The sequence below is a fragment of the Neoarius graeffei genome, chromosome 16 (assembly GCF_027579695.1).
Source record: "Neoarius graeffei isolate fNeoGra1 chromosome 16, fNeoGra1.pri, whole genome shotgun sequence".
NCBI lineage: Eukaryota > Metazoa > Chordata > Actinopteri > Siluriformes > Ariidae > Neoarius > Neoarius graeffei.
The window spans coordinates 26,725,199-26,739,421 of record NC_083584.1 but is presented as its reverse complement, the minus strand read 5'-3'; the positions used below and the strand labels follow the sequence as shown (position 1 = coordinate 26,739,421).

The window sequence follows — 14,223 nt, the reverse complement described above, 5'->3', positions numbered from 1 at the left end:
GATGCACTTAAATCATTCTTTATACCATAAAACACATATTTGGTTCCATATCATTGGAAACATAGTTAAGTTTTAATGTTGAATGCCAGTAAGTTTTCAGACTATTTTGATCAAATTAGTAATTGTGTCAAAAAAAAGTCCTCTCCGAGACAGCTAATTTTTCAATATAAAATAACATATCTAAAATGATTATTTTCATCCTAAAATGTGGTCAAGATATTGGGACATAAATATTAGAGACAACTAACACAAAGCTTACAGCCTTATATTTAAAAGCACTATGGAAGTAGTGGATTCTGAATTGTTCAAAAAAAAAAGTCCTCTCCGAGAATCACTTCATTTGTTTCGCCCATCTTATAGCAGATTACACAAAACTACCATACACATGTCAAAAAATTACCTGAAATCTGTTCTTTAACTTGTCCTTCACTTAAAAACTGGTACTGTACAAGAACCAGTTTGAATCAATTTGAATCTTGGACCCCTGTGACACAAACTTTGTACCCTGATTGTAAAACAACCCTAATCACAGTCATCTTTACCATATTAATGACTACAGACATGTTTAAGCCGTTTTAATTGAAGTAGCCACCATAGAAATCCTTTGGTATAATAATCAAATAATTCATCATCATATGATTTAGTATACGATTCTGATGAATTGCAGGCCATCTCACCGATATTGGCACGTCTCTTCATCTCCTTCCTGCGATTGGCGAACCAGTTGTACACTTTCAGAGCAGTGACTCTCTCAAACTCAGAAAGTTTGCACCCTGGAACAGAATTTCACACACAGAAGAATGGGATTATTTCATTTTAATTTGTACGAGCTAATCTGATTTATTCTGTCGGGTACCATCACAATGTGGCAGGGACAGAGAACGGGAGAATGCTGTTGATCTGCAGACGAAACAGTTCTAGGTTTCTCACCTGGTTTTTGGATGACAGAGTTGCAGGCGTTGGCAATCTCCTCTCGTTTGGCTTCGTCAGGATACTGATTCTCTATAAAGAAACTGAAGAAAGACAAAACAACAAATCAGGGCCAGTTTATTGTTAGTACGAACAGCCAGTGACACATTTCATCCTGAAGAAATTTTTGTCGTCAGACATCCAAAAGAGAACATTTGCATTGAATTAATATACATAACCCAAACTCAAAGCTTTTATTATTATTATTATTATATCCAATTTCTAAGTTAACATGTCTGTGAACATTCAGCTGGTTATGATGTAAAGTAAAGTAAATGCCTACTGCCGTCTGGCAAGGTACGCTGCAATACAGATGCGAGTGGGGAGTCAAACTCTTGCGGTTACCAGAGGATTAGCCCCCCACTGTAACCCTAGCTATGTAATAGGCGAGAGGCCGAGGGCTATGGAAATGGAGATCGGCGCCACCCTATGTGCCACATGGCGTGGGAAGGACTTTTTTTTTGTTATGATGTAAAGTACACAAAGAGAGACCATTTTTAACAACTATCTTCCTTCACTGAACTCTACCTACAGCCAGAGGTGGACAGTAACGACATACATTTACTTGAGTACTGTACTTAAGTACACTTTTTGAGTAACTGTACTTTACTTGAGTATAATTTTTTTTTGGAAACTTATGACTAACTTCACTACATTTGAAAAACAAAAATATCGTACTTTTCACTCCACTACATTTCTATCAAGGTCCTCGTTACTCGTTACTATGAAGCAGCTTAGAAAGTGGATGTGTTTTTCTTTTCTAAAACGTGATTGGTTTATTCGCAGGTGACACTGAGACAGCCTGTCAGTAATCACTAGGGTCACGTCACATCCATAAACTGTATAAAATCAAGTTCAATGATGTCTCAGCAGCATTATTTAAACACGATCATGGAAGGAAGCGGTTCTTCTGAGGAATGGACGCACCCATGGCCATACCTAGAACCCATGTTTCAGTTTTCTGCAAGCATTCAAGATTCGTTTCGTTTTAAATGTTTGCTTTGTTTGCCAAAACCAAACCACATCACGGCCTACAAAAACTCGACGTCCAACCTGTGGAAGCGTACAGCGGTATGCAAAAGTTTGGGCACCCCTGGTCAAAATTACTGTTACTGTGAACAGTTAAGCAAGTTGAAGATGAAATGAACTCCAAAAAGGCATAAAATTAAAGATGAAACACACTTTTCAACATTTTAAGCAATATTTTGGTTTTGTACAATTTTAGAGTGAAAAAGGAAAGGAGTAACTTGCAAAAGTATGGGAACCCTAGGAGATTTGAGCGCTCCGATCACTTTGACCAAGGTCTCAGACCTTAATTAGTTTGTTCGGATTATGGCTTGTTCACACTCATCATTAGGAAAGGCCAGGTGATGCAAATTTCAAAGCTTTATAAATACCCAGGCTCCTCTAACCTAGTCCCAAAAATCAGCAGCCATGGGTTCTTCTAAGCAGCTTCCTACCACTCTGAAAATGGTTGAGGCCCACAAAGAAAGAGAAGGCTATAAGAAGATAGCAAAACAATTTCAGGTTGCCATTTCCTCAGTTCGAAATGTAATTAAGAAATGGCAGGTAACAGGAACAGTGGAGGTCAAGATAAGGTCTGGAAAACCAGGAAAACTTTCAGAGAGAGTTGCTCGTAGGATTGCTAGAAAGGCAAATCAGAACCTCCGCTTGACTGCAAAAGACCTTCTGGAAGATTTAGCAGACTCTGGAGTTGTGGTACATTGTTCTACTGTTCAGCGACACCTGCACAAATATGGCCTTCATGGAAGAGTCATCAGAAGAAAACCTCTCCTGCGTCCTCACCACAAAATTCAGCATCAGAAGTTTGCAAAAGAACACCTAAACAAGCCTGATGCATTTTGGAAACAGGTCCTGTGGACCAATGAGGTTAAAATGAAACTCTTTGGCAGCAACAAGCAAAGGTATGTTTGGAGAAAAAAGGGCACAGAATTTCATGAAAAGAACACCTCTCCAACCGTTAAGCATGGGGGTGGATCAATCATGCTTTGGGGTTGTGGTGCAGCCAGTGGCTCAGGGAACATTTCATGGGTAGAGGGAAGAATGGATTCAATGAAATTCCAACAAATTCTGGAAGCAAACATAACCCCATCTGTAAAAAAGCTGAAGTTGAAAAGAGGATGGCTTCTACAAATGGATAATGATCCAAAACACATCTCAAAATCCACAATAGACTACCTCAAGAGGCGCAACCTGAAGGTTTTACCATGGCCCTCAACATCATTGAAAATCTGTGGATAGACCTCAAAAGAGCAGTGCATGCAAGACGGCCCAGGAATCTCTCAGAACTGGAAGACTTTTGCAAGGAAGAATGGATGAAAGTTCCTCAAACAAGAACTGAAAGACTCTTGGCTGGCTACAAAAAACATTTACAAGCTGTGATACTTACCAAAGGGGGTGCTACTAGGTACTAACCATGCAGGGTGCCCAAACTTTTGCTTCCAGGCCTTTTCCTTTTTTTTGTCATTTTGAAAATGTAAAAGATGAAGAAAAAAATTTGCTTAAAATATAAAGGGAATGAGTCATCTTTAACTTTATGCCTTTTGGAGATCAATTCATCTTCAACTTGCTTAACTGTTCACAGTAATTTTGACCGGGGTGCCCAAACTTTTGCATACCACTGTACTGAGGGATGCAAATGTTTTATTCCAAGAGAAATCTTGTAAATAAAGTTGTCCGTGCTTTTAGAGCTAGCGGTAACATTGCAATAGCAATGCAGTCTGGTTAGTCAATGAATGGATTTGCCTGCCAAGTTGCCATCACCTTGTCCACGGCTAACGTTTACACATAGCTAGTTAACTTGGACACTGTTAGTTAGCATGTAAAAATGGAGTTACGCTAACATGAATAACATTAACTTATCTGAAGTGGTTTCAGAAATATGTTTTAGCATAATCCTGCCAAATAAACGATGTAGAAATCTTTCTTTTCTAGCAATGTTAGTGTAAGTATTTATTCTTGACCAAGAAGGCAGTAATTTATTTTGTGACAAAATTGTAAGGATTTATTCTTAATATTGTTCTGTTCTATTTTACTATTTCAGCTAGAAGGCATTGAATTCTTCTGTGACCTTCTGTTTCCTGTGTAACTGTGTACCAAGTTACTGTGTGACCTTCCTCCAGTGGAGAAGACACACGCTTCTTTGCTAGACTAGACATAAACATGTCTTTGTTTAAAATTGTCATAAAAAACATCTCACGCTTTGACGTGCGTAAATGCTGAGTTGCTGAGTTGTTAAAAAACATCCGTTGATATGAAATATATTGCTTATGATTGATCCAAGGTTTCACTCACACACACACACACACACACACACACACACACACAACCCCTTGTATACTCTCGTCTCAGGGGGGACTTGTGAATAAAGATTGCAAACTACTTTGTGGGGTTCCTGTCTTTCTTTCGCGACTCACCCCCAGACACGAGGGGACTGATCTCGAGATGGTGAGGGCCAGAGGTGAAGAAACCTAACAGTTAGCTACCCAATATGATTTTGAGTTTAAAAAGAGTTTGCTAGCATGTCAGATGGAGCTTCACTGAATAGCTAGCTTAACGTTAAACCACCATGACGGCACAACATACATTTATTTTGAGAACTCACAAAATAATCCAGTAGGTTGCTTCAGAGGCATGAGGTATTGTAAGCGATGTGGCAATAATACAACAACGCGTTGACAGAAAATGTACTTTTAATACTTAAGTATTTTTAAAAGCAAGTACTACAGTACTTTAACTTAAGTAAAAATTTGACTGGACAACTTTCACTTGTATCGGAGTAACATTTAACCAGTAGGATCTGTACTTTGATTTAAAGTGCCATTCCACCATTGGATGTATTTTTTTGGCATAAAATACAATATATTTTATGACAACATGACTAGACAGAGAAATCTTTTAGCTTCAAAATGATATATCAAACATAATTTTTTGACAACAACAAGTATATTAATTTTGCGACCAAAGTCACCTACCCTTTTAATTTCCGCGCGGTAGTGAAACGTGATGTCATCGGCAGGTTCCCCTTCTTGTGTACCACGTCACGTGTGACGTGGCACAGATTATTAGCAATGGCGGATAGAATGCGATTGTCAGCTTCGGAAAAGAAGCGAAGGAAAATAGCAAGTGATGCCCAAAGGAGACGGTCGATGGTGAATATCGGCACAGCAATCGACAAGTGGAAATCGCGTTCTATCCGCCATTGCTGATAATCTGTGCCACGTCACACGTGACGTGGTACACAAGAAGGGGAACCTGCCGATGACATCACGTTTCACTACCGCGCGGAAATTAAAAGGGTAGGTGACTTTGGTCGCAAAATTAATATACTTGTTGTTGTCAAAAAATTATGTTTGATATATCATTTTGAAGCTAAAAGATTTCTCTGTCTAGTCATGTTGTCATAAAATATATTGTATTTTATGCCAAAGAATACATCCAATGGTGGAATGGCAATTTAAGTAATGAAGTTGGGTATTTTGTCCACCTCTGCACACAGCAAACCCGGACAGTTATTATTATGCTGTATCCATAAGCCCTATATACACACCAATCAACCATAAAATTAAAAACACTGACAGGTCAAGTGATTGATTGTTATTACATTGGCACTTGTCAAGGGGTGGGATATAGTAGGCAGCAAGAGAACAGTCAGTTCTCGAAGTTAATGTGTTGGAAGCAGGAAAAATGGGCAAGCTTACGGATCTGAGCGACTTTGACAAGGGCCACCTTTCTGTTTTAGCCAGCATTAACTTTTTCAGCAGTTTGTGCTACAGTAGCTCTTGTGTAGGATTGGACCATATGGGCTAGCCTTCATGCCCCATGTGAATCAATGAGCCTTCGACACCCATGACCCTGTCACCACCAGTTCACCAGCTGTCCTTCCTTGGACCACTTTTGGTAGGTACTAACCACTGCGTACCGGGAACACCCCACAAGCCGTGCAATTTTGGAGACGCTCAGACCCAGTCATCTCACTATCACAATCTGGCCCTTGTCAAAGTCACGCCGATCCTTACGCTTGCCCATTTTCCTGCTTCCAACACATCAACTTCAAGAAGTGACCGCTCTCTTGCTGCCTAATATATCACACCCCTTGACAGGTGCCATTGCAACAACATAAATTAGTGTAATTCACTTTAACGGTCAGCGTTTTTAATTTTATGGCTGATTAGTGTATATATAGAGGATATTACATGGTGGCACAAAGATATGAAGTTTATTTTCGTGTGATGAACGTATATTTCACGAGTGAGCAGAGCAAACACAGAAGATAAATTTCATATCTTCGCGCTACTGTAAAATTCTTTATATTATATGGACACATCCACAAAAAAAAAAAAAAACTTAATCAAAAGAATTTTACTTTTGAACCGGTTCGCCATTTTGACAGCACACAGTGTAGTCAGTGGGAAAACACTAGGAGTGACGTCATCGATATACTCACGAGTGAAGATATTGGAAAATATATGTTACTCAATGTCCTGGATGTAGTTCGACTGAAAAATATGAGTGGCATATTTCCCAGTAAAAAACCTGTGTCTATTTAACAGTTCTTCCACGAAATTGAGTCGTACATGAGCTGATAGCCGACAAGGCGCATAGCACCGAGCTGGCTATAAGCCATGTATGACGAGATTGAATGGAATTACTATTTTATTATATCCACTTTCACTGGATTTTGAGAAACGGAGCATTTTTATTATTTTTTAATTCAATAAATAAAATCTTTATACAAAACATTTCTGCTTAGAAGGTAAACAAACTGGTGAAACGACAGTAGCAATTTGTGGAAAATGCTATAATAATAATAATAATAATTCTTGAAAAAAGTTCTTAGCATCAAATACTTTTATTCCATATTTAGTTGCTTTTTTTGTATTTTTTTGGGTTTTGTTTTTGAGTAGAGTTTTTATTCTATTGTCGGTTGGTTCAGCAACACACTCCGCCATTTTGTTTTTCTCCATTCACGGTATATGAGCTGATAGCCTAGTAGTAGAGTAGCCAATCAGAGCGCACGATTACTCATATCCAGTGAATGAATTTTATAATATTATATAAAATAAAAAACAAAGGAACGGCACTAAATATAATGCCTCGGTCACAACCGGCCGTACGTGCTCCTACGGCCGGTCTACGTGCAAAAAACACAAAGAAACGCACGGAGGGCGCGCGTGTGACGTGCTGATTTTCGAGCCGTAGACTGGCCGCAGAGGTTCTTTGTCATGTCAAACAAACTCTACGGGCGCTTACGTTTTTTTCAGGTTGCAAGACAAACTTACGGCCTCGTGTGTCTTCCGTATGGCCGACGTGCGTCTTTCGTACGATTTGCTGGTGTCAGGTTTGGGCAAAATGTCAATTTTTTTCGTACGTTGCACTTGCGGACTCCGTATGTGTGTTGTGCGCCCCACATACGTAATTAGTGCAGCCAACACATGTTCAGATATTTCGTACGTCATCCATGCGTGCCAAGTAAGTCGGCCGTGCATTGGCCGTACGGCGAGAGGGCGTCAATTGCACGAAAACTCGGGTATATAAAGCTGCAGGGGTGCCTACGGCCATTTGTACACATAGGCTTTGATTGAGAGAAAACCCAATTTCATTTAATTTAATTGCATCGCTTCAATTCAATATGCCGAAGGCAAAAGGGAAGAGGAGGATAGAAAAGGTGTCGGAGACGGAGGAGAGAGAGAGACGGTGGCAGAGAGGGAGGAGAGAGAGAGGACAAGGAGCAGTGAGGAGGAGGATGAAGACCCCGACAGTGGCCAGCAGACCAGAAGTTTGAGACGAAGTCTTTGCGGAGGCATTGCCATTTTCACAGTGAGAAACCAAAGTATGCCGAAATATATATATATACCCCTCTCTAATCGCTGCAGTGCAACAAACGAACGCCGTTGGTACGCACAACGTACAGATCGTGTGCAGTTCTTGCAACCTTCATACAAAGCCTGCATGGAACGCACAGTCAGTACGATTAGTGCACGTTTGAAGGTGCGTTGGCTGTACGAATGAAGCGACAGCCGTACGTCCGAGCAGCCTCAGATTTCGTGCGTGGTACGCACGTTCGACTTCCGGGTTGTACGTTGGGTGCGCGGTGATCTTACTCCTTCATGGTCACCACAACTACGTTCTCCACGAACCAAAAAAAAAAAAACGCAGCGATTTGGGAAACGCCAAAAATTGCACGGCCAAAAAATCGTACGTCCGGCTGTGACCGAGGCTTAAATTAACAAAAAGCCAGTTCCCGATAGCAAATTTTCCATCCCACACAGGGATCTTCTTCGGGCATTGTATTTAAACATATGAACAGCAGTACACGGTGTGAAAATAAATAAATAAATAAATAAAATGCATTTGTTTGTACAAAGAGGTCATGGCCCACAATACCATAATGTTAAACCCTATTACTAAGAAGCGTTAGGCCACCCATTTTTTATCTTTAGGTTCATGGATTTTTTCAACATATTTTTGATGTCGGTCGAAATAAAAATAAAAATGTCCTTGTCCAATTTTTTTTTTTGCATGGCAAAATTTCAATGTCGGATTAAGATGATAAAATAATTTAAATTCAAGAGATATACTTTACATACATACACACACACTTTTTTATATATTAGTGCTGTCAAGCAATTAAAATATTTAATCGCGATTAATGTCGCGACTGTCATAGTTAACTCGCGATTAATCACAATTTAATCGCACATTTTTGTCACATAAAAAACCATTGTAATTCTCTTATCAGCATAAAAAAGTGAATGGGCTTGCTTTGTACCAATGTTTTTTTTTTATTGCAAAGCATAACACGTCTTGACACAGCCACTGCAAAGTGAAACCTAAGCCGAGCACCAGCGCGGGGCTAGCAAGAGAACCATGAGTGAAATGATCTACTGTTTGAGTTAGTCTACAACTCCAATCAGAGAGACAGGTTACACAGTGACGGTAGGCTTGACATGCTTGATTATAATATAAAGTACACTATTATATTAAGTTTAAGTTGTTTGTTGATAAATATTGCATTGAATCTGATCTTTACTGTTTCAGCTCACTTAACACATTTTGTACTTTTACACTTTCTGCCTGTTGATGCGTCGCGCTGTCCAATCAGAGGCGGCCAAATTTGCATATTACAGGAAGGATTTCTGGGATAGCATTGAGTTTACAGTTCAGAGGGATCTGGCTTCTTTAGACGCTGTCTTCTTAAAACTGAATAAATATTTAAAAAGAGCCAAATGAGCCAGTCTTTTGAACGGCTCTTTTCAAAGAACGGATCACAAAGATGCGGATCCCATCAAAGAGCCATAAATCCCATCTCTACTAGCGCGCCCTGCCCGGGCTGGTTCTTTGGGGGGAGGGGCAGAGGACTCTGGCTGTGCGTGGCGTGGCATTACAGTCTAGCTGCTATCGGTTTTCTACGCAAAGTCTCTGTTCCAAGTTCCTGGCAGTTTCAAAAGCTTATGAAAAACCTACATCATGTCACAGAGCGTTAATCTCGCGATAAAAAAAATTATCGCCGTTAAAATTGAGTCAAGTTAACGCGATAATAACGCGACATTTTTGACAGCACTAATATATATATATATATATATATATATATATATATATATATATATATACACATATATATATATATATATATATATATATATATATATATATATATATATATATATATATATGACTCTCTGCGGCACCATCCTCTTCTAATTCCACAGTCAGATACTTGCAGCCAAAATCGCGAACTAACATTATGGCAGGCATATTCGGCATTGCGCTTGTTACATCACCACCTTCTTTCTGAGTACCAAAGATCGTTTTGATCTTTTCATTGTTTACTTTCAACGCTTGAGAGACAAAATCGCCCACGTTTTGGTTAGTGAGACAGTGAAAAGACTTTTCTTTACCACACTTTATGCTTACGTACAGTTGCGATAGCTCTGAATCCATGCTGTCAGCGTCAGCCACGGTCAGCACGAGGTTGACACTGTCGTAAAGCGGTCGTAGATACCATAAAAACATTCAAGTGAATACTCAATGTCTTAATAGTTTCGTTTTCGGACTCGGCTGAAGTGGATATATACGTTCTAATACTTTTTACTTAAAGAAATATGACCTAGTACCAGGGATACAGTGCTGTTACAAGAAAAATGTGTGACTATTTTTTTTACATTTCTTTTTGTACGTTTCGGTGGTTAAAATAAAAATACGCACAGACTTTTTACTTTTCTAGTGGTAGTATTTAACTGCCGTCGGCGGATCTGTGATCCGAAAAATCTAAAATAAGTCGCCTTAGCATAGCAAAGAATTCGTCTGCGAATGGTGTGTAACTGTTTGTTGTTCTTTTATTCATGATCCTGCACTTACCTTCTCCTGCACCTTAATCTCTTGCATAGCTAAAAACAGTACCATCATCCTAACCCTATAAAGCCCTTTTGGCAGGATCTCATTTCATTATCTATGCAAATCAGATCGGACCCAGCGCCGTTGGGGGGGGGGGGGGGGGGCGTTGCCCCCTCGTGGCTACAGCCCCGCCCCCTCAACGGAGACTCAGATCACTTAATTGTTTTCTTATGAAAATATAATGTATTATAGACATATTAATAATTTGCATTTTCAAATACGAAACATCGAGTGGTTGCGCATTGCACAAAAATACATTTCACATAAATCACTACTAAAACTGGCACGGTAGAACAAATCTGATTGGTTGTTATGACACTTACAAGTGCACTGTCTCTGCAATATCCTGTAATATGCAGTCAAGTTTACGGGAGTAGTCTTTCCCCACCGAATTAAACAAATTCAATCACAATATTGTGAATCCATTTTCTTTCTTTGTAGGCTAAGTTTATCTCCGTTTATGTTGGTGTACGTGTTCATATATGGTCCGCTTTGTGTGCAAATAGCGCAAGAATATGTGTCGTTGACATCACCCCCCATGCAGCGGGGGTGAAAATTCATCACTTCAGAGTGTTTTGTCCCCTACACGCCTAAACTGGGATCGCGGATCAAGTGGTTAGCGTTGACTCGGTGCGAGTCAGGAAGGCTATTGAGGTTTTTCACCTGACGTCACAGGGTCACGTGACGCCCCGGTGTCCGCCATTTTGAAGGTCAAGCTACATACTAACGCTGCAGACAGAGAGGGAGAACCAGCTTGAAAAAAAAACGTGTTACAGACACCGGATCCAGTGTAAATAGCTGCTGGAGCGTGCTCCAGCTTGCTCCCCCTCAAATTAAGCAGCGCGCTCCGGCTTGCTCCCCCTCAAATTAAGCAGCGCACTCCGGCTTGCTCCCGGAGTGCTCCAGCCGAAGTTCCGGAGTGCGCTCCGGCTTGCTCCCCCTCAAATTAAGCAGCGTGCTCCGGCAGCTATTTACACTGGATCCGGTGTAAATAGCTGCCGGATCATAATTACAGTAAACTAGTAAATCCAGTAAAGGAAAAACTTGAGACTGAAAGGTTTTAACAGTCATCCAAATGACTGAACGTAAACATTGCTACAGTAACATACTAGCTACTATGTTGTTGACATTAGCTAGTGCTAACAGCTAGCTGCTAGTACACTGCTACAATACAGACACCGACCCTAATAATACAGTTCTTGGTCATTGCCTGGTAACAGCAAATTTATAACGGGCCATGTCTCAGCAGACTAAGAAGTTATTTCAATGACATTTAATAACATTTTGTTTATCCTGAGGACCGAAAGTAAATGAAAATGTGAACAAACCTTAGCTGTAATAAGATGGCGACCACCGGCTCCAGGGACGACCCGCTGATGTAGGCATGTTACCCAGCCTGACAAAATATTTGTAGGTATCCAAACTCTTATACGCTTTCAGATCAATACCTGTGTATGGCGATGGGTTTTTAACGACATAGGTATACAGATCATGTGGGCCGAAGTCAGGTAAAGACGAGGGCTTCGTGTACTTCCGTACGTCAGTGAACAATCCTGGTGGAAGCAGGTAAACGTCGTTCTCTAAGCCTGCTAACCTCAATTTTTACAAATACCTCTCCCTCTGCTCACCCTGTAAATGCCCTACATCGCTGGATAGTGAAGGTGTTTTCTGCATCTCGCTCCTTTTTCTTTTATGTTTTTCGTTTGTCGCTTTCCTCGCATTCAAACTGATTCGAGCCGTGCCATCCAAAATGGCAGTCTCACATGACTTGGTCATGTGGGTGAAAAACCTCAATTACTGGTGCAGCCGCGGGGTCTGTTGATTTTTTTTAATTATGATTTTGGCCGCCGAGCCAAGTACCTTAGACTTGCATTGACGTTTTGTTTTCATGCCGCGGAGCTATTTGTATGTATTTTAAATGTAAAGGACTTGCCTGTAGGTTTGTGTGTGTTGTTTTATGTTTGGCATCTTTCCGGTTGTACCGCGTGTCTGTGAGAAAATTGGAGGGGAGGGTTAACAGGTGGGCACGGGAGTTGATAAAGCGCAACTGCCCTGGTAATATGTCACATGATTTTCCTGTACTAAAGCAACCTTCGGGGCCGTGGTTTTGTGGTTGGCGCAGTTAATTGTTTGAAACACGTTGTCAGACCGCCATCACTACTACACACTATATGAAAAATATTTGCCCCCTTGCGATTTCTAATTGCCCCCTGAGTAAACTGTTCCTGGCGCCGGGCCTGAATCAGATTGCCTATGATGTGTTGCAGTCATTAGCATGTGTCTTGTGCCCTCTAGTGGCTCTTCACTGACATTACTATGACACTGTGTGTTTACCAGACACTTACTAATGCTTGCTTGCGTATCATAAATGCACATTGATTTTTCTGTGAAATATTGCGTAATTAGTGGCATCATAAAAATCGGTTATGTGCATTTTTGTAGATCAATGTTTACTTAATAAGGCTAGCATGCTGATTCGAACCATTACGTTTATTTTTCGTTTCATTCTGCAGGCAGAGTAGTAGGCACTGATGGTCTAAATGAACAATCGTACTCAAAGGATAAGTCCTCCAGTGACACGCAATCATTTAGACAGGTGATTTATAAGGATCTAAGGCCATCACAGACTGTTGGAAATGTTAAACTTTTATAAACTAAAAATAATAATAATAAAGGCATGTCAATCTCTGCAACTGCCATATTTTTATCTGGTCTCTGGGCCACACAGCCTCTTTGCAAATAGCTCACCTCTCCATGATCGACTGGCACTCTTTCCTCCAGGTGAAACGGCTGCCCCTTCTCAGTCTGAACGGCCCGCCCACAGCTGCCCTATCACCGGGGCAACCGGCAACCCTCCAGTCAGGTTCCTCTTTGACCAGGGAGCGCATAGACAGAGTAGCACCTTCACATACACAACACAGACATGACTCATGAAACTAAAACAGCACTTCCCTCTTACTAACGTCTAATGTGAGACAGACGGTACATATGGATGACGCATTTTACAGTACGAGACATCGTTTTATGAAAAATGTTGAAGGAGTGCTGTCTGGGTCATGCATTGTCTATCGTCCAGCTGGAACTACAGCAGCTGGGTTCACGGTGGTTACCTGGCTGGGCCTGCTGTGCAGAGTACCAAGGGAGGAGGTGCATCAGTAGTTCTCTCTGTCTACTCCAGGGGGTGTCAGTCCTGCTCCTGGGGCCCTGAGCATGCTGATTTTCAGTCCATCTGAACCCTTTAAGCCATTTGGGCAATCAGAAAACCGGATGTTAACTAAGATGGCGTCCAAAGACCAACAATGTCTCATTTCATATGACTCAGTGAGAACCTGTAGAGGAAACTGATGTTCTATCAGTTTTATCAGGAGTTGCATTAAGAAGTCGATAATGCAGGGGATTAAGTGTGCAGAGACATGCTCAATACTGCAGCACTGCAGAGGATTACAAAGGGACATGCTCAGAGCTCTGTTAGTAGCGTTAGGTGGTGTTGGTGTATGGACAAGACGAAAACCAGCAAGTTCCAGGCCCAGGATCAGGACTAAGAGGTACAATGCACAGTCTAGCTCTGGGGTTCTACAGGAAGTCGAGGAGAGCTAAAAGTCCTGTAGGGTTTCATCCAAACTCTGCATTACTCTGTCAGCCCTTTACCCTCTGTCACATTAACTGTATTAATGTCAGTAGATGACTGTTTTGGCTGGGTGACAGGCTTTTAAGTTCATTTCCCAAACAGTATGCACAGCTATAGGCTTTGCCAAACCCAACATTAACTCAATAATATAAATGATGGCAAATGAAATCAGCTGGTTTCATTTCCATCCATAATTGAAAAGACTTTTT

General features: G+C 40.8%; 1 protein-coding gene across 3 annotated transcripts in view; it reads right to left on the bottom strand.

Annotated features, from left to right (window-relative positions):
• Positions 1 to 14,223, bottom strand: part of zgc:91944 (uncharacterized protein LOC436941 homolog) — a 45,473-nt gene that overhangs the window by 10,622 nt on the left and 20,628 nt on the right. For 2 of the 3 annotated variants that reach the window (XM_060942711.1, XM_060942710.1), the window contains exons 6-9: positions 13,497 to 13,622; positions 13,135 to 13,288; positions 931 to 1,013; positions 678 to 773 (exon numbers count right to left, since the gene is read on the bottom strand). In XM_060942711.1, the coding sequence (XP_060798694.1) occupies positions 678 to 773; positions 931 to 1,013; positions 13,135 to 13,288; positions 13,497 to 13,622 (459 nt within the window). The remainder of the gene's footprint in view (positions 1 to 677; positions 774 to 930; positions 1,014 to 13,134; positions 13,289 to 13,496; positions 13,623 to 14,223) is intronic. The other variant, XM_060942712.1, reaches the window with a different exon arrangement.